We start from the raw sequence: 21,218 nt of genomic DNA on the forward strand, positions 1-21,218 counted from the left end.
GTGCCAGGCAGTGACCACCCCTGGCAAGAGAGAATCTATCTCCTTTGACATTCAATGGCATTACCAACGCCAAACTCCCATTATCAACATCCTGGGGGTTATCGTTGACCAGAAACTGAACTGGTCCAGCCATATAAATACTGCGGCTACAAGAGCAGATCAGAGGCTGGAAATTCTGAGGCAAGTAACTCACGTTCTGACTCCCCAAAGCCTGTCCACCATCTACAATGCACAAGTCAGGAGTGTGATGGAATACTCTCCACTTGCCTGATGAGAGTGGCTCCAATAACATGCAGGGAGTTCAATACCATCCAGGACAAAGCTGTCCGTTGATTGACACCCGTTCCTCCAACTTAAACATTCACTTCCTACATCATCAACGTACAGTGGCAGCAGTGGGTACTATATACAAGACGCACTGCTTCAACTCACTAATGCTCCTTCGACAGAGCCTTTCAAACCTGTGACCTCTACCACCTAGAAGGACAAGGGAGACAACGTATGGGAACACCACCATCTGCAGTTTCCCCTCTGTTCACACACAATCCTGACTTGAAACTATATTGCCGCTCCTTTACTGTTGCTGGATCAAAATCCTGGAACTCCCTTTCTAACAGCACTGTAGGTGCACCTGCACCAGATGGACTACAATGCCTCAAGAACTCACCATCACCTTCTCAAGGGCAATTGGGGGTGGGCAACATATCATTACTAGCGACTCCAACATATCATGAAGGAATAATCAAAAAAGAATAAATTAGGGGCACTTCAATTGGTTTCAGTATCATGGTGTTAGGAAAGGCAAAATAGACCAGATTTCCCTGCTCCTAATCACCATCAAGAAACCATTGTAGCCAGAGCTAGTGCAAGAGTATTAGGCACCCTAGGCAAACCTTCAGCCTTGTGTCACCTCCCCACAATTAACTTCATAAATAAATATTATGCATTAGTATGAATAAAAATTCTGCATTTATAATTACAGATTTATTTCACATATTGTAAAACATTGTACATTTTCATTGTTCTACACTATTCACAGGATATGTACTAGAAGTAATGCACATTATAATGAGTAATATGGCTCACATGATGTAATAATATGTTCCTGCAACAGTTACCAGATGATTTTGTGCAATTTACATAATGAATCATCATGATAGACTGGGCTAGATTAAATTACCTTTATCGATATTATTTACTGGTTCGCAATTTTTGAATAGTCATGTAGATGTACAAATTTGCAACACTGTTGTCTAAGCAGAATGAGGAATATAATATGAAATTTTGAGAAAGACTGCAATATAAATAAATGGAAATCTATGAATGTCAGTATATGTGAATGTATATCAGTGGATCTAGACTTTTCATTCCAACTGCTGAAAGCTGTTTGTTTCCTTATGTAGTTTCACGATTGGTTCATTAAGTTTTTTGTCGCATTACATCTATGGGTCAGAAAAGGATTTAACTAAGTATCTAGCTCATGCAAAAATTTAAAAAACATTTTTAAAAATAAGTTCTCTTCAGTTTTGTAAATTTTCTTTCCAGAAACAAGACTCCAGTCATGGCATAATCCTTAATGTTTCCTTTTGCCCTATGATTAACATAAAGCTTTGTGAAATTGTTATATAGAAATATCTCTCAACACTATTTTACTAAAGGTTGAACATCTTTACAAAAACTTTTAACAATTTCCGATGACGTTTATATATTTATCAACCAAAGTGAAAAAAGATTACGTCAACTGTTTCACAAAGGAGACGCACGAAGAAAAATCCAGAACACTAATCCTGCTATCACTGTCTGAATTACACAAGGGTGGGTAAACAAAGTTGGGTGTGAGGTGGGGGGGAGGGAGGAGAGTGAGAGAGAGAGAGAGGGAGAGGGAGGGAGGGAGGGAGGGAGGGAGGGAGGGAGGGAGGGAGGGAGGGAGAGAAAAAGAGATAGAAAAAAGAAAGGGCCAAGGGAAAAAAAATTCGAGTTACTTTGCTGTTGATATGTGAATTCCAAATGCAACAGCCAACTAAAACAAAACTCAAATGAAATTAACTCTGTGTGGTTCTGTAAATTACAATGTACTTGCCTCAGATATAGCTGAAGAAAAATGGTTGCAATTTTTGTGCATTAAGTGATACGCATTTCCCTTGTATTCCTTTCCAAGCTCCTCCACAATGCGCCCCACATCATCCTCTGTAAAATCAGTGCTACCCATCACAATTGCTTCCCTATAGAATGCAAACAGGTTAAGTGAACTCTTACAGGAAAGTAAAGAATGCTAATCTTGTGCAACAAATTCTATAACACTGAATTCCATTTATTTCATAAATGCTTTTTTCACTGAACTAGAGGTTCTTACTGGCTTAAATTCCCCAGATGGCTCCAAAGTTATCAGAAATATCCTGTTCTCCATACCAGTCTAGTTTTCTTGGGTTTAGAAGTGGCTATGGTACAAAGCAAACTATTCACATGCAAAAATGGTCTTGTCCACAACTCATTCTAGCCAAACGTGTACATATAACCTCACCAAGCACTGTGCAGACTGATTTTAAATGTTAAATACAATTGTGTTACTCCCAGTCATAAATATTACCAGTATTACCAATATTTCTAATGTACCAGGATTATTTTATGGTAGTAAACAGGTCTTGCAGTTTACCCTCCCACTTTTATAGTCACAATTCTAGAGTCACGCAAATGGGAATAATTTTCAGTGCCTTTATGTTGTAGAGTGTTAAATCCAAAAGGGGAAAGTGTAATCAAAATACTGGAAAACACCACTTCAATTGAACATAATTTCAAACGTTTTGGTTCCTTTTGCAAGTGTTATGTGAAATTATCTTGGACGTGGCACCAATTTGAGAATCATTCTGTAGCGTACTAGTGCAAACCACAGCGTCTCTACAGAAGTAACATTGATTCATGAAGACAAGGGCAATTTGTACCAGGTGGGGTTTCTGCATTTTCTCTTGGGCTGGGTATTATTTTAAGAGCACTGATTGATAGGAGCTAGGTACTGTCATAAGATCAATGTCCTGGAGCTCCTTACATAACACAATCACAGGAACACAACAATTAAAAGACTGCTGAGTTCCATGGGCACCAAGTTCTCCGAGGCATTAGCGATGGGCAATAAATGCAGTTCCGCCACTGTTGCCCACATCCTAACAATAAATGAAACATTCTATAGTCACCACCCCAATCCAAGTCAAATTTCACTGCCTTCAATTTGAAGGTCTTAACCTCCATTTCGAAATCCCATTCCACTCTATCTTCAGCTACATATACCAGCGCACACACTTTCATACTCTGGTCCCGATTGCAGGTTGCTTCTCAACAGCTCCCAATGTACCAGTGAAGGCTGACCTTACCCTCTGAAAATCCCATAAAATCACTTTGCCTTGATACCCATCTAGTTGTGACCAAAGAATAAAACGCTTTTTGTTGTGGGGTGCGGGGAAACAAATTGGTGCTATGGCATTTGTCCTGGGCCTTTAGTTATACAGCAATAGATGGCACTGCTCATCAGTAACTACACTAATAATTGTGTGCGCGCTTTGTATGTGGTCTTCCCCAGAGTCCAGCAAGCCACCTTTACTCTTAGGCGTATGATGGATGCTTAATGAAGAATGGATCCGTTTAATTATTGAACTTTCAAAAGCATGAGAAATAACATAATTCTTGCCTATATGACTTACTTAAATTTGAATGTGTCTCCTAGTTCTGTTGAATCTCCAGGACTGATCTCGAATACTCCTGAAAATGGATAAGGATGGCCACCATAGGCAAACTCTGCAGAAAACAAAGTGCCTTTACTAACAGATTTAGTTTTAATCTACATTTTGCTTTGCAACGGCATTGACCTAATCTTATCAAATTGGCATTGTCTATAGTTACTTTGTTGAAATTTGAAGCACTTAGAAGCAGGACAACTTGCAAACGACATCCATTTTGAGCTACGAAATGGGGAAGTTTATCAACTCTCAACAATGTGTGATTCACTACTACTATTTATACGCAAGGTTCTCAATTACAACATCCATTACAATGTAGAACGGGACTAAATTAAAATCAACATTTTGCAGAGAAAGGTTGTGGTATATATTGCAAATTGCAGATTCTGAGAGCTTTAAATGCAACTGTTAATTTAAAGTGTTGGTTTTAAATATCAGTGTCCTTAGGGATTTTTTTGCCTTCTCAGGAAGGAGGTAGGCAGAACAGTAGACCAGTACAGAGCAGGCAGAGACAATCCCAGAACCATGAGGTATTACAAAGCAGCAATGAAAGCAGTTAAGTAGAAACCGATACCCAGCACTGACCCACAATCTATGAGATAATGCAGGATAAAACATATGGTAGTAGGCGCTGCAGTAAGCTGAGGCAGGGGAGTGCAATGCTCACCAGAAACTTCATAGACAATGTCAACTATGTGACTAAAGAAATGTCTAACAGAAATGTATAAGCATTTGATCAGATACATTTTAATCCAAATAAAAAATAAATGATTCAGTAAAAATCATGGAGTTTTTACTTTGTTTAATCCTTACCTCTGCCATATACTTCAATGCCTGAGTGGAAGACCCCAATTCCCAGTGATGAGGTGTATTCATTAATCCAGTACTAGAAACATAAAACAAGCAAAAAGGTTCAGAGAAATTATAAGTATCAGTTAATGACAGCTCAAATTTGGGAGAAGCATTTTCTAATCTTGAATACTTTACAAAGATCAACACTAAGATTCACTTCATTCAAGTAGTTCAGTAGTACGTGGTTAATCTGCTCACCAAGTGTCCCGAAAGCATACAGTGTATTAAAAGAACGCAGGCTAAAAGGTTTTTAAAAAAGGCATAGGAGAGCCAAGCCAGCACAAAAGAAAATGTGACTACATTTTCCACGGATGATAAGCTGCTTTATAGTATAATGCTTGTAGTCTGAGAGTTGTTGACAATGGATAGAGATCAATCTCCTTTTCAGTCCATGAGGCAATAATTTCATGAAAAAGCATTTTTGCTAAAACTTTTATTTGACGAGGAAGAGCCATGTGTTACTTTTTATCTTCTTGAAAAGACAAGTCCAACAGTCGGAAAGAGTTTAAATTTGAAAAGTGGGTGGTAGTGGATAAGAAACAATAGTCAGGAAGGAATCAGAAAATATAGCAAGACTAAGGAATGAATTAAGATATATTTACATAAATGCCAAAGAAAAATAAAATGAATGGTTTATACAAATAGATATTCAATTTTTGTATCCAGTCTAAATGAGGAGGCTGAATTAGGAATATATCTGCAGTACTATAGGTGGATCAGGAGGATACGTAAAGAAAAAAAAATTATTGAAGGTATACTGAGAGGAAGTAACTGGGAATTTTGAGAGGATCTGGAAGGTTGGAAAGAAAGTTCGTGGTAGAAATTTGTTTTCAGGCCACCACAAAATTGAGGTAGAGATAAAAATAGAAAATATTGGAAATGCTCAACAGGTCAGGCAGCATCTGTAAAGAGAAACAGAGTTAACGTTTCAAGTCAATGACCTTTCCGAAGTAGATGTGTGGCTGCGGATTATAGGCCAACGAGGGCATCGATGATGGGTGAGTTGCACTTGGTATGGAAAAGGATACAGAAGCAAAGCTTTAAATGAGCTTAAGTTTACGAAGGGAAAAGGAGAGAAGAATGGCTTACAGCGACAATATAGTCAGGTTTCATACTAACAAAGGCGTGGAAAAGGGTTTCAGAAGAAATTAGTTGAGGAAGAGGTAGCGGTTGCTGAAATGATGATGATGAAGATGATAATGAAAGTGATAATGAAGATGAAGATGATGATGAAGATGATGATGAGGACGATAGGACCGCAGATCAAGGTTGAAGAGTACATTGTGAGCAGCCTGATTTAGCGTGCGACAGGGATCAGGTGGGGGACATAATTGTAACCAAGCATATGTAGTTTGTGGCCAGGGACCAAAGATGATGGCTTCGGTCATGTCAATATTAAGCAGGAGCAAATTCAGGCTCATCCATGACTGAATACTGGACAAGTAGTTTGACAACACAGAAGCAGTGGTGAGGTCAAAACAGGTGACAGAAAGATAGATCTGTCATTAGTATATATGTGGAGGCTGACCACCAAGTCTCCAGATTATGTCTCCAAGGGGTTACATGTAGATGAGGAAGAGGAGGTGGCAAGGATAGGTCCTGGGAGGCCACTGAAGTAAGAGTGTGGAATGGGAGTAGAACCTATTACTGTCGAAGCTCTGGATCCTCATGACGTAGACCAGCATTTGCACTAGGAAGGTAGGTATGTACGAGGAAGTTCATTGCACTCAAAAAAAAGTCCTTAAATGTTAGGTGAGGGAACTCACAAGTGGAAGGAAAGATACATTAATAGTTTTGTTTGTAACTCGTAGGGATGCAGTAATAAGCAAGGCTGAGGTAGGGAAACATTTAGTGTTTAGTGACCATAAAATTATTTATTTTAAGTTGAAATGAGGACAAAACGTAATAAAGACGTTAATCAGAAACTGGATTTCAGATGAAAAACCCAAAAGGGGGTGAAATGTTGCATGTAAATAATAAAATGGCAGGGACAATTCAAAAGGGAAAGAAAGAGCAAAAGAGAACGGATGAAGAGAGAAGTCAAAAGGAAGAAAGACAGAAAAAAAATCTGATAATTAGAGAGAAAGAACAGGACAAGGTCAGTTATAAAATCAAGTAGAAGAAAGCCACGAAGCATAAAAGAAAAACAGTGAATAAACAGAGATAAAGGAAAATAATGTAGTATCTTTATGTATATTAGAGGCAAGAGAAGGGTGCAAAGGGACATTTGACCAGTAAAAGTGGAAGTTTCTATCTGAGGACAAGGGAATAATTAAATTAGTAAATGGCCACTCAGCATAGCAAGGGCACAGAGTGTACTCTAGTTTGGGGACTTCCATGCCTCAGTAGCACCACTACTGGTCGAGTTGACAGAGTATTGATGGACATAGCTGCCAAACTGGGCCTGAGGCAGATGGTGGAAGAACCAACACGAGAGAAAACCTGCTCAACCTCATCCTCACCAATCTATTTGTCACAGATGTATCTGTCCATAACAGTACTGGCAGCTGCAGCCATCGAATAGTCTTTGTGGATACTGTCTTCACATCAAGGTCATCCTCCATGATGTTGTGTGGCACTGCCACTGTGCTAAATGGGACAGATTCAGAACAGATCCAGTAGTGCAAAGCTAGGCACCGTTGAGGCACTATGGGCCTTTAATAGCAGCAGAATTATATTACCACCACAAACTGTAACCTTATGGCCTGGCGTATTCCTCATTCTACCTGGACACCATCAAGCCAGGAGACCAACCCTGATTCAGAGGGGTGTAGTAGTACATTCCAGGAGCATCACCAGGCACAGCTAAAAGAAAAAAAGTGCTAACCTCATGAAGCTATAGCACAAGTCTACACGTATGCTAAACCACTGAAACAGCATGCTAGAAAGAGATAAGCAATCTCAAAACCAAGAATTCAGATCAAAGTTCTGCAGTCCTGTCACATCCAATTATGAATGTCAGTATGCAAATTAAGCAACACAAGGAGGGGGCTCCACGAACATCCCCAAACTCAATAATGGCAGAGGTCAGCACCTGTGCAAAAGATAAGGCTTCAGCCAGAAGTGCCGAGTGGATGATCCTCCTCTACTGTCTCCTGAAACCTCCACCACCACTTATGCTAGTTTTCATCCAACTTGATTCACTTCATATGATATCAAGAGAGTGATGGAGGCACTGGATACAGTAAAAGCTATGGGCCCTGAGAACATCTTGGCTTGGTGCTGAAGACGTGTACTCCAAAACTAGCCACGGCCCTCACCAAGCTGCTCCAGGACAGCTACAACACTGGCATACCCAACAAAGTGTATGTCCTGCCCATAAAATTTAGGACAAATCTAATCTGACCAATTATCACCCCATCAGTCTACTCTCGATCAAAGTGATGGAAGATGTCACTGACAGTGCTACTAAATTGCACCTTACCACCAATTATCAATTTGGTTTCTGCCGGGCTGCTCGGCTCCAGATCTCATTACAGCCTTAGTCTAAACATGGATAAAACAGCTGAATTCCAGAGGCGAGGCAAAAGTGACTGCCCTAGTAAAATCAAAATCGATAGGAATCGGGGAAAAGCTCTCCACTGGTTGGCACAAAAGAAAGGTGGTTGTGGCTATTGGAGGTCAATATCCCAGCCCCAGGGTATCTTTGTAAAGTTCCTCAGGGTAGTGTTCTAGGATCAACCATCTTCACCTGCTTCATAAATGAGCTTCGCTCAATCATAAGGCCTGAAGTGGGGTGTCAGTGGCTACAAATCTGGTGGATGGTGAGCCAGTAGATGTTATCTATATGAATTTCAGAAAGGCCTTTGTCAACTCAAATAGCAGACCCCGGGGTGATTTAAAAAAATATAGACCTACTTTTCTGAATTCTCTCTGAATTAAACTCATTTTCCCTTAGCTTTTTAGTTTTAATTATTCAGTACTTTCTTGAAAGCTATAAATCAATTTTACACCAATCACAGCTTATGAAAACGCTTCTGACAAATCTTCCATATTCTTATATCTGAAAATAAATTCTTCTAAGCCCCTTGAATTGAATGTGTTTACCTTGAGAGTAGGACGTAAGTGAAAAAACTTTGACTATGTTCACTTGGATTGTGAAAATACGCTGGAGTACAATTTTTACTTTCGAATTTGCATGGAGAAAGTTGCTTGAGTTTTAAACACCATAGTGAAGTAGAGGTGGTGGCTGAAAAAGGAACATTTTTAAATAATAGTTTAAGCATGTCAACTAAGAAACCTACTGGCATAAACATTAAAACCATTTGGTTTAAGTGAGATTTTTCCAATACCTGTGCACTAAATATACCCAAATATCAGCATCTTCATGGAATACAAGAACTTTAAATAGTGCAAAATGAAGGATTTTTACAAAAAAAATTCAAACTAGTGTTTTATGGTGCTCCCCTTAGTGTGTTTGGAATAATTATACAGGCTAAAAAGATCAGACTTGTTGCCTGGCTTGTGCATAGTTAGCTCAATCTGGCTGCAGTGGCTTGGGATGGAGGGAAAAAAAAAAATCAGACAGCATTCCTACTCCTGATCGCTATCCAGTAAGCCTGTACATCTGGTGAAGACAGGATTCAACTTGTCTGTATTTCCCATTGACGTCAAACAGCAGAACACCACCCCTTGTTAAGGTTTGTAAGTGAATGGCAACCATTTGTGCAAGGTATAAATGACAATTAGTGAAATTATATTGTGTAATTGGGCAAATTGTGACCACTAACAATCACATTTACAATGTACACGATTAATTATTCAAACTACATATTTAAAAAAAGGTCACATTGAGATGATAGTTTAAGGCTGCAACCAGTTTCCTAACTGAAAGGAAAGTTAAGGGAAAAAAAAATTGATGTTAGTACTCTTGCCAGATTCATATAATGACTGTTGTTTTACATTTTGCACCAGAGAGTGACCCAAGACACTGTCAGAACTGCCACACTGAATAACAAACAGCACCGAAACTAGACTCTTGATTTTAAACACTAAGCTATGAGTCTTGCGATTGCACCATACTAGTCCATCACTATTATTCTGTAATGGTTTGTCTGTGGTTATCACAGTGGCTCTAAATTCAGTAAACTCAAACTTATCACAATAGTGGTCTACACTGTAGATGCACCACAGGACAAGCTTTCAATAAATTCTGACCTAATAATTACAATTTCTTGCAGCATTAGCTAAGATTTGTCAGCTAAGAAAAGGGTGCATTTTGAAAGAACAAGCTGGTAGTATATGCCACTATGATGCAGAAGTTCCAAGAAAATATGGCGAGTAAATTATGCCGCTATTTACACCACTTAATTAGTTGGGCTTTTGTGCTGCGTCAAATGCCTTTGCCGAAAAGGCTGAAAAGCTAATTATCGCACATCTGCCCCTCATCAAAACCAATGGCTGCTTGATTTTAGAACTAATGAACTGAAGGAATTGGATACCTCTATCAATGAACTGGCATAGACACTGTGGATCAAATGGCCTCCTTCTGAGATGTACCTTCCTATGATTCTATGACTGAGCCATTACATTTGAGCAACATATTGCTGAAGTTGAGAAGCAATTAAATACATTAGACAGCACGCTAAGTTGGGGAACAAGTTTTAGATCAGATGTCCCACAGCATGGGTGCACCTGGATAAGATAAGGAAGAGGCAATAGGGTAGGGAACAATGACCAAAAGGTGTAATTGGAAGAAATGCAATCAGGGTGAGAACTACTTGAGGTCAAAATTAAGCAACTACTTCACAGGTCTGGGGCAGTGATCCAAGGATCTCACCTGAGTTCTGGGTTCAAAGATCACTGCAAGACTTAAGGTGACACTTCAGTGCAGTACTGAAGGAGTGCTACTCTATTTGGGGTGCCGTCTTTTGGATGAGAAGCTAAATGCCTAGTCTCTCAGGTGAATGGAAAAGAGTCCAGGCAAAATTAAGAGGGAGCAGAGAATTGTCCCCAAGTCCTGGCCAATATTTATCTCTTAACCACCATCATTAAAACAGATTATCTGGCTATTTATTTCATTGCTGTGTCTAGGATCATGCTGTGCACAAATTGGCTGCCACGTTTTCCTACATTACAACAGTGACTTGCAAAGTACTTTGGGATGTCGCAAAAGGCATGACATAAATCTAAGTTCTTCCTTAATCCATACGGAAACTACTGACTGAGACAAGGGTTATGATCAGTGATAACAGAGCTAGCAAGGAAGCTAAAAAGGTTAATGTTAATATTCTCAGAAACCACAACCTATGCCACGCACAGCTCGACAGAGGGAGATTATACAGCAGAAGGCAGAAGAGTGAGAAGATGAGTAATGTAGGAAGGGGGGCTTCAATTTTGTGGGTGTTAGAACCAGCTGTGGAACAGCAGTTTCTGCAGGAAAGATGGACTCTACCCAAACTAAACTTGGCACCAAAAATAGGTAGTGATGTGGGTGGCAGTTTAAACTGAGATGCTCAGGGAAAAATCACCGAAAAGAAAAACAGATAAGGCAATTTATCTCGCAATCTCCAACATCTTCCAGTTCTGAAGAAATGTCATCAACCTAAACTCTGTTTCTCTCCACACAGATGTTGCCTGACCTGCTGAGTGCTTTCAGTAATTTTTGTTTTTTATTTCTTAATTTATCTTTCTGTCCTTTGTGGGACCTTGGTGTATGCCACAATGATTAGACTTCACTAGTACTTAATTTTTTTTAAAAAACCTTGCTGTTTAAACTGTGCTGTTCAAATGCAAACTCTATTTCTTTCTTACAAAAATTGAATTGGCCAGCATTGTGGTATTTACATACAAATCTTAGAAATCAAGTCAGTGAACTAAATGCAATAATGAGAATAGAAGGAAGTGATGAAGGAAACTTGGTTTCAGCCATACAGGTCTGGAAACTACATATTCATAGCCATAAAACTTTCAGGAGAGATTAAATGGAAAAAAAAGTAAGATGCTTCTGTGAATTGAGTCAAAGAAAAGCATCTTGAAAGTGAAGAAATGGTAAACATGTTAAAATTACATTATTTTGCAGCAGGTGAAAGTGAGACTCCAAGGATATCTGAGAGGATGTGAAAGATCCATTAGTGGAGATAAAAGTTCAAAAGAAGTGGATAACAGAGAAGAAAAATGGGTCTAAAAGCTGTAAATTATCCAAGCCCAGATGGTAATGAATATCAGAATACTGAGGGGCTAGGCTGGTAAGGAAATAGCAGCAGCATTCACCATAATACTTCCAACTGCTTGGAAATGGAAACTGTGCCAAAGGCCTGGACAGTGATCAATTTTACAGACCTGGCAAGGGAAAGGAGTTATAATAAGAAGAATTTTTATGGCAATTAATCTTACGTTAACTGTGCACAGAATTCTAGAAAATAGTCAAAACAAGGCAGGGGCTAGTCAGCATGGATTTGTAAATGATAGGTTGTGCTGAATTAATTTAATTGCATCTTTCCAGAAAGTGTTTGAAGGGGAACACACTATCAAGTGCATACAGGAATTTGAAAAGGGCCAAATGGAAATGTTGTGAATATTAAAGCACATGGCTTTAAAGGCAAATCAGCTGCATGGATAAGAGGTCAGAAAGGAGAGGGTAGGATAAGTGGATATTTTTCAGATTGATGGGCTGTTGATAGTAACATGCCCCAATGACTTTTGCTCCTCGATATTAAACTAAGAGGAATGGAAGACGATAAGAAAGACTATGTTTTCGAAATGTCATTTTAATTCTCTGTACCACTCCCATAAACCTCGCCCTCCTACAATGTTCCAATGAAGCACAAAATAAGCTAGAGAAGTGTGCCTCATCTTTCAGTTAGGCTCTTTAGAGCCTTCCTGACTCAGAGTTTAATAACTTCAGATCATAACCTCTGCCTCTATTTAGTAATTATTCTGCTGTATCCATTTATACCTCCTCTAGGCTCATCTTTTGTTTTTTTTTGTTTTACTTGTTCCATTACCATCTCCTTTTCCTTTGCACCATGACCCCTTCTGCCATTTAATTTTTCCTGGCTTCCGGCTTCCACCCTATCACAGATCTACTCTTTTGTTCTTTCAACTGCCACTCCTTTCCCTGCCTCTGTACGCGCTTAACCCTTGTTACATCTCTAATTTTTCCAGTGCTGATGAAAGACCTGGAACGTTAACCTTGTTTCTTTCCCCACTGATACTCAGCAGGTCAGACAGTATTTTCAATTTTGCGTTTCAGATTTCCAGTACCAGTAGTATTTTGCTTTTTTTTATACGAGAGTAAACACAACAGATTGGAGGATCTCAGGAACAAGTGTGCAGTGTACATAGAGTTAACATATGTAGTTCAATGCAGAATATTGTGAAGTAGAACCCTGAAGAAAAATAGTAAAAGAATGTATCCCCCAAACTAGAATGGAGGAGAGAATGTATGACATAGATCCTTAAAGGTGGCAGTGCATGTAGAAGAGGCCATAAGGAAGTAAATAGATTTTGGGTTTTATTTATAGGAACATTGAAAAAAGGGAGTGGTACTGAATTAGTATGAGGTAGTAGCTAGGTAACAGTTGGACTAGTACATGCAGTACTAGGTAACCCGTTATAGCAAGGATATGGGAATCAGGACCAGGGAGAGAAATCATGGGTCCCGCAGCTTCTCCTGTTCCCGGGCCCCTTATCAATAACCCCCACCTCCCCCCTCACATCCTTTGGGTGCCCAGAATTGGGAACCATAGTCACAGTGGAGTCGAAATGTTTCATATAGGTTTAGCAAAACTTCTTGGCTTGTGCACTTTTTGCACACTATATATAGAGTGCGACTTTACAGAGCGAGCTAAGAGTTTGGTGAGTGACGGAGTTTGGTGAAGGAGGAAAGGAGGTGCTCTTTTCTTTTTCTACCTTTTCCTGCCTCCAGTATTTGGTTCTTAATTCGATACAGAGGAAGATGCTGTTTGGTGAGTAACTGTTAAGTTATTCTGGTTATAATAAATAGTAAAAGTTAAAAGTATGACAGGGGTTGCTCAACCGAGTTGAATATGCATACTGTAGAATGTGGGAAGTCATGGATGCACCACATGTCCTAGGCAAACATCTGCAGGAAGAATCACTCGCTGTAAAAGCTTGAGCTCTGGGTTTCAGAACATGAGCAGCAGCTGGAGTCACTGCAGTGCATTCGCAAGGCAGAAAAGTATGCGGACAGCACGTTTGGGGAGGTGTTTGCCTGCATGCTCCTAACCTGCAGTGTGAGAGAGAAAGGGACCACCAGGCAGTCGAAGAGAACCAAGGCAGATAGTACAGGAGTCCCAAGACTCTTGTTTACCAACCAATTTTGGGCAATGGTTCCACTCTCACCCACTCACACTCAAACCCAAAATTCTCCATTTTCTCTTCCTAACTCTGCCTCCTCATCCTTCAGCAGTGAATCTACAATGCACATTTCCTCTGACTTTTATATCCTTCCTATTTGAGGGTGCTCAAAACTACACAGTAATCCCAACGACAGGCTAATTATGGTCCTGTAAAATTCCTTTATTTTGTATTCTATACTTCGAGACACACCAGGACTTGTTTATTTTACTTTTTTTATTCATTCATGGGAAGTGGGCTTCGCTGGCTGGGCCAGCATTTATTACCCATCCCTAATTGCCCTTGAGAAGGTGGTGGTGAGCTGCCTTTTTGAACCGTTGCAGTCCACGTGCTGTAGGTACACCCACAGTGTTGTTAGGAAGATGTTCCAGGATTTTGACCCACTGACAGTGAAGGAACGGCGATACATTTCCAGGTCAGGACTGACTTTTAGGGGGCCTTCCAGGTGGTGGTGTTCCCATCTATCTGCTGCCCTTGCACTTCTAGGTGGTAGTGGTCATGGGTTTGGAAGGTGCTGTCTAAGGGGCCTTGGTGTCTTCTTGGGGTCTTCTAGATGGTACACACTGCTGCTACTATGCGGTGGTGGAGAGAGTAAAAGTTTGTGGATGTGGTGCCAATCAAGCGGGCTGCTTTGTCCTGGACAGTGTCAAGCTTCTTGAGTGTTGGGGAGCTGCACTCATCCAGGTTAATGGAGGGTATTCCATCACACTCCTGACTTGTGCCTTGCAGATGGTGGACAGACTTTGGGGAGTCAGGAGGTGAGTTACTCGTCACACGATTCCTAGTCTCTGACCTGCTCTTGTAGCCACAGTAATTATATGGCTAGTCCAGTTCAGTTTCTGGTCAATGGTAACCCCCCAGAATGTTGATAGCGAGGGATTCCGTGATGGTAATGCCATTGAACGTGAAGGGGCAATGGTTACATTCTCTCTTGTTGGAGATGGGGGTCATTGGCTGACACTTGTGTGGTGCATTTGTGTGGCACGAATATTACTCGTCACTTGTCAGCCCAAGCCTGGATATTGTCCAGGTCTTGCTGCATTTGGACATGCACTGCTTCAGTATCTGAGGAATCGCAAATGGTGAACATTGTGCAATTGTCAGCAAACATCCCCACTTCTGATCTTATGATAGAAGGAAGGTTGTTGATGAAGCAGCTGAAGATGGTTGGGCATATGACACTACCCAGAGGAACTGCTGCAATGACGACCTGGAACTGAGATGACTGGCCCCAACAACCACAACCATCTTCTTTTGTGCTAGTTATGACTCCAACCAGTGAAGTGTTTTTCCCAATTCCCATTTACTCCAGTTTCACTAGGACTCCTGGATGCCACACTCAGTCAAATGAGGCCTTGATGTCAAGGGCAATCACTCTAGCCTCACCAGTTCAGCTCTTTTGTTCATGTTTGAACCAAGACTGTAATGAGGTCAGAAGCTGAGTGTCACTTGGTAGCACTGTTGATGACCCCTTCCATTACTTTACTGATGATCGAGAGTATACTGATGGGGTGGTAATTGGCAAGGTTGGATTTGTCCTGCTTTTTCTGTACAGGGCATACCTGGGCAATTTTCCACATAGCCGGGTAGATGCCAGTGTTGTAGCTGTACTGGAACAGCTTGGCTATGAGCGCGACAAGTGCTGGAGCACAAGTCTTCAGTATTATAGCCAGAATATTGTCAAGGCCCATAAACTTTGCACTATCCAGTGCTTTCAGCCGTTTCTTGATATTACGTGGAGTGAATCAAATTGGCTGAAGATTGGCATCTGTGATGCTGGGGACCTCCGGGAGAGGCCGAGATGGATCGTTTACTCAGCACTTCTGGCTGAAGATTGTAGTAAATGCTTCAGCCTTATCTTTTGCATGGATGTGCACGGCTCCCCCATCATTGAGATTGGGGATATTTGTGGAACCTTCTCCTCCAGAGGGTTATTGTCTGCCACCATTCATGACTGGATGTGGCAGAGCTTGGATCTGATCCATTGGTACCGTCATTCAAGGTAGATGTCGGGTAGTCTGCCTGGTTCCATTCCTTTTTTGTGATTTTTGTAGCGGTTTGATACAACTGAGTGGCTTGCTCAGCCATTTCAGAGGGCATTTGAGAGTCAACCACATTGCTGTGGGTCTGGAGTCACATTTAGGCCAGGTTTTTACAACAAATCGACAATGGTTTCATGATCATCATTCGACTTTTAACTCCAGATTTTTATTGAATTCAAATTTCACTATCAGCCATGGTGGATTCGAACCCGGGTCCCCAGAGCATTACCCTGGGTCTCTGGATCATTAGTGCAGCAACAATACCACTATGTCATGGCCTCCCTGGCCCTGTTGACTTGTGTTCCATCTTTTTAAGAACCTGTATATCTGCACAATAAGATTCCTCTGCTCCATTTAATTAATGTCTTACGTTTTTCAGTTCTGCATTTCCTGTCCCTATTCTTACTTCCAAAATCTATCACTTCGCTTTTTTCTACATTGAACTGCACCTGCACAATCTCTGACCCTTTCTATGTCCTATTGGTGTATGTCCTGCCACAGTCTTTCACAACCGGCACTCACTCACTGATCCATGGGCCTGGGAGGTTTGGAGATTAACATCGCTGAGGAGTAGTTCAGGATGGCAGTGATGGTGGCAAGAAGCACTTTCTCTCCACCTGTCAAACACTCCAGCTGGGCATGGAATGTAACACTCCACATTGCCCTGGGCCATGCTGTTGCTGCAGACGCTGCTCCTCCTCCTGGCCTCCCTGTTCCGTCATCTCAACTCCTGTAGCTCTTTGGTGGGTCAGCACAAATGGCTGTACAGACTCGAGCTCTCAGTCCAGGACAATCGGATCTCAAGTGCTGGGACTTTATCCCAGAGCAGAGCACCCACCGCACCCGTGTGCACAACCACATCGATGCCCGAGGCAGCCACAGGAGGAGGGGGCGGTGCTGCCTGAGCCTGGGTCCCCAGAAGGCATGACCCTAGTGATTAGCACTGTGTGCACCACCCTCTTCTCTTCCCAAGCCCTGATCAGAGCCATTAAAATGGTACAACAAAAATTAAGTAAAATTATACCAGAATGAAGTATTGAAAAATTGGGGCTCTTTTTCACTGGGAGAGAGAAAGTTAAGTGGGGAGGGAGCAGAGCTAGATAGATTCTTGATTAACAGGTTAGAAGTAACAGAAAGGTTATCAGGGGTAGGCAGGAATGTGGGGTTGTGGTTACATTCAAATCAGCCATGATCATATTGAATGGCAGAGCAGGCTTGTGGGACCGAGTGGCCTACTCCTGCTCCTAATTCATATGTTTGTGTGAAAATTTATCTGCTTTCGATTATGAAAAGTTGAAAGAGGGCCATGTTTCCATTGGTTGAGAAATCAGTTAGCAGATAGTCAGGACTATAGCTAAAAGGAAAAATAGAATGTTAAGGGGGGGGGGAGATTGTGGTGTCGTGGTACTGTCACTGGGATAGTAATCCTGAGGCTAAGGTTAATGCTCTGGTGACATGAGTTAAAATCCCACCATTGCAGCTGGTGGAATTTGAATTCAACTAATAAAATCTGGAATATAAAACTAGCCTCAGTACTGGTGACAACATCAACTGTCATCAATTGTTCTAAAGACCTCATCTGGTTCATTAGTGTCCTTTAGGGAAGGGAATCTGCCATCCTTACCTAGTCTGGCTGGCATGTGACTCCAGACCCACAGCAATGTGGTTGACTCTTAACTGCTCTCTGAAATGGCCTAGCAAGCTGCTCAGTTCAAGGGCAATTTAGGGATGGGCAAATGCTGACCTTGCCAGTGGCACCCACATCCCATGAAAGTAGAACAGGGAAAAGAAACTTCTTTCTCCATATGGAGAATTATTAGAACATGAAATGCTTTAACAAGTAGTAGAGGTATAATTATAACCACTTGCCTTTTAGATAATAGTAACTATTTTAAATTAAAGAACATTAAAGGATGTAGGGAAAAGCAGGTAAATTAAATTTCATAGCTCCCAATGAACATGCAGCACCAGCACAGGAGCATTAGACCAAATTGGCTTCTGCTGTGCTGTAATTTCTGTCACTGTGATTTTTAGAAAAAAATCCTTGCAATTACAAAAACACAGTCTTATCTTCATACAGCTGGGGATTCAAATTTCCTACACCCTCAGAACCCAAATTCATCAGCTACCAAACTGCCTTTGGTGCAAGAATTGCGACCTAGCGCACTGTGGAAAATGAGCAAGAGATCAGTATTGCATGAGGTGGAGCAAGAGGTTGGTGCTGCAGTGTTGAACAAAGTATACTGTATGTGTGCTGCTCTCAGCTTCTGTTCACTATGTTTTGGGTATGAGTTTCTGATATAAAATCAAAAATTGCTGGAAATATTCAGCAAGTCAGACAGCACCTGTGGAGAGAAACTCTTAACATTTTAGGTCGATGGCTTTTCATCAGAACTGACAAAAGACCCGAAACATGAATTTATTTTCTCTCCACAGATGCTGCCCGACTTTGAGTATTTCCTGCATTTGTTTTTATTTCACATTTCCAGCATCAGCAGTATTTTCCTTTTGTACCGCACTTGTGATGCTGTTTCCAAACAGACCAATGTTGCAAACATAATCAAGAAGCACTGTACTCATAATGCAGTGAGCAGAAGCTTAAATATAGAGCAAGCCCCAGCCACATCACATGTATACATGTGTAATCAGCAAGTATCATGTAAAAGTCTATCTCCCTCCAATTTAATTTAAAGCAATCATAACAAAGGGAAGGGCAATCTGGGAGTGTTCTTAAGTAAATTCTCCACCCTTGCAAATGGAGATATATATTTTATTCCACTCTATATAGCATCGATGGTTCATTCCACACTTTAAAATAGCAGTCTTATATTTCACTCTCTACTGTGTATTAAAAAAAGGCTGCCATTCAAACATAGCACTGAGTGTGTTGTATTGCCGGATGTCCCTGCTGCCTTTGAAAGATTACAGTCCACTATTTGAACAACAGCAGTAAGTCCTCCCATTGCCACGGCCAATACCCCTCCCTCAATGTCCACCAAATTTTTTCTGGTCAATCATCTAATTTGCTGTTTATGAGACCTTGAACAGAAATGAGGTGCAGTGTTTGCCATATAATAGCGACTACATTTCAAAGCGTGAAGCACTTTGGCAAGTTGCGAGGATGTGGCAGGATGCATATCAAGCTCTGTTGTTTAAAGAAATTCCCCATAATGTCAGTAACACAGCTAAATTTTCAATGCAAAATACCATGGCTTTCCTTGCACCCAACTTTAGAATGAACATTATGAATGGATCTTCCACACCCTAGAATAAGAACTGCCATACTAAGTTTTTTCCCCCCCAAACGAAAGATAAGTCATCTACTTAAATGCACTATTTTCTTTTTCAATCAGGATAACACAGGATATAATGCAACATTTATAATAGGCATTTTGCATTGGGGAAACGTAAGCATAGAGGTGGACGTCACTGAACTAGAAATCCAGAGGCCCAGGCTAATTATCTGGGGACATGGGTTCAAATCCCACCATGGCAGCTGGTGGATTTTAATTCAATTAATAAATCTGGAATATAAAGCTAGTCTCAAATATCATCAATTGTTGTAAAAACCCATCTGCTTCACTAATGTCCTTGAGGGAAGGAAATCTGCATGTGATTCCAGACCCACAGCAATGTGATTGACTCTTAACTGCCCTTTAAAATGGCCTAGCAAGCCACTCAGTTCAAGGGCAAAGAGGGATGGCAACAAATGCCAGCCTTTGCCAGCGGTGCCTAAATCCCATGAAAAAATAAAAACAATTGTCTATATTGGCAGTATAGCGATACAAACACTCAGACTGAGACTTGACAAAATGTGTCTGCAATGCTATTTACTATTTTACAAATTCAGGTCCCATAATAATCAAAATGCATTGGGTACAGACTGCATCTCCCTCTTCTTCAAAAAGTAATTAATTATTCTAAAACTCTCAGTAGTTTCAGACTTTGAGGAGACCCACCATTTCAAATCTGTGCACTGTTTCCAAATCATTCTGGTGAGCTCGGTCACAGGGAAGCTCTGATTTCCTCCCTAAATAGCTCAAGATATTAACAGAAGACAGAATTTCAGACTGGCAGGAGATCCTAGGTGGTGTAACGGTTGGCAGGCTTGCTCAAATTACAAGTTCATATATAAACAAGAAAAGCTGCTCTAGAACATATGCAAAGCATTAATATAGCTTAGTTAACAAGAGCAGCACGTAAAGAATGCAAGGACCTAAAATGGTAGGTATCCATGAGATTGAAAATGCTGCACAGAAGGTTTCTTAAACAAGCAGAATTCACAATTATACTGTATCTGATCAAGACCTCGAACTGCTTCACAGTCAATTAATTACTTTTTGAAGTGCAGTCACTATTGTTGTGAAGGATCTATTTTTAAAAAAAAGATGTAGTGAACGGGGAAGGGGAGAGGTACTTTTTGAAGTAAGTTTTCATCCTTCTTTAATCAAGTTAATAAAAACGACTCAAATAGAAAGCAAACATTTAGTAAGATAATTCATAACACCCTCCACAAGCACCAGCACAATTTAAAAATTCATAATTTTATACAAGATACAAGTGAACAATTTGGAAGTCACAAATGGCACATGCAACCATAAAAGCAGATGAAAATGGATAAAAATGCCAGCTTCGCAACAGAAAATAACATTTTGAGACCTAGGAGCAGCACACAAGACTGTTGTGGCTAAATGACCCAAACGCATTGGCTTTTTGTCTCAGCAGTCTCCAAAATCCTGAACAGAGGCAAGGCTGTTTTATGATAAACTGAACAGGATTAGTAGTGACAGAATGAGAACTGTAACAATAAATTCTAGGAAAAGCGGAGAACCCGTTCAGTACAAGAACCTCCTACAAAGACTACACAGGAATACTTACAAATAGCACGTTTGGTTCAACTGTAACACTCTCATTTCTGAGTCAAAAAGTGATGTTAAAGACCATCTCCAGAGACTTGAGCACAAAATCCATGCCGACACTTCAGTGCAGTGCGGAAGGAGTGCAGCACTGTCTGAGATGTTGCTTTACAGATAAGATGTTAAACTGAGGTCCCATTTTCCCTCTCAGGGTAATCTTTAGTGAATCTCTTCAAAGGGCCTCAGAGCTCGCCAGGTGTCATGGCCAACACTAATCCTTCAACTAACACCACCAAAAACAGATGATGTGGTCATTTACCTTATTGTAGTTTGTGGGATCTAGCTTTGCATAAAATTTCTGTTGTACTTTGTTACGTTGCAACTATGATTACATTTGTCAAATACTTATTTTGTTGTGA

At 40.7% G+C, this 21,218-nt stretch overlaps 1 protein-coding gene across 1 annotated transcript in view; it reads right to left on the minus strand.

Annotated features, from left to right (window-relative positions):
* The window catches only part of LOC144689906 (deubiquitinase DESI2), a 55,447-nt gene that overhangs the window by 16,018 nt on the left and 18,211 nt on the right, over positions 1 to 21,218 (minus strand). Inside the window, exons 2-4 of the mRNA XM_078557407.1 lie at positions 4,542 to 4,614; positions 3,693 to 3,786; positions 2,081 to 2,222 (exon numbers count right to left, since the gene is read on the minus strand). Coding sequence (XP_078413533.1) covers positions 2,081 to 2,222; positions 3,693 to 3,786; positions 4,542 to 4,614 — 309 coding nt within the window. The remainder of the gene's footprint in view (positions 1 to 2,080; positions 2,223 to 3,692; positions 3,787 to 4,541; positions 4,615 to 21,218) is intronic.

Source organism: Cetorhinus maximus, chromosome 14 (assembly GCF_964194155.1).
Source record: "Cetorhinus maximus chromosome 14, sCetMax3.hap1.1, whole genome shotgun sequence".
NCBI classification, from domain to species: Eukaryota; Metazoa; Chordata; class Chondrichthyes; order Lamniformes; family Cetorhinidae; genus Cetorhinus; species Cetorhinus maximus.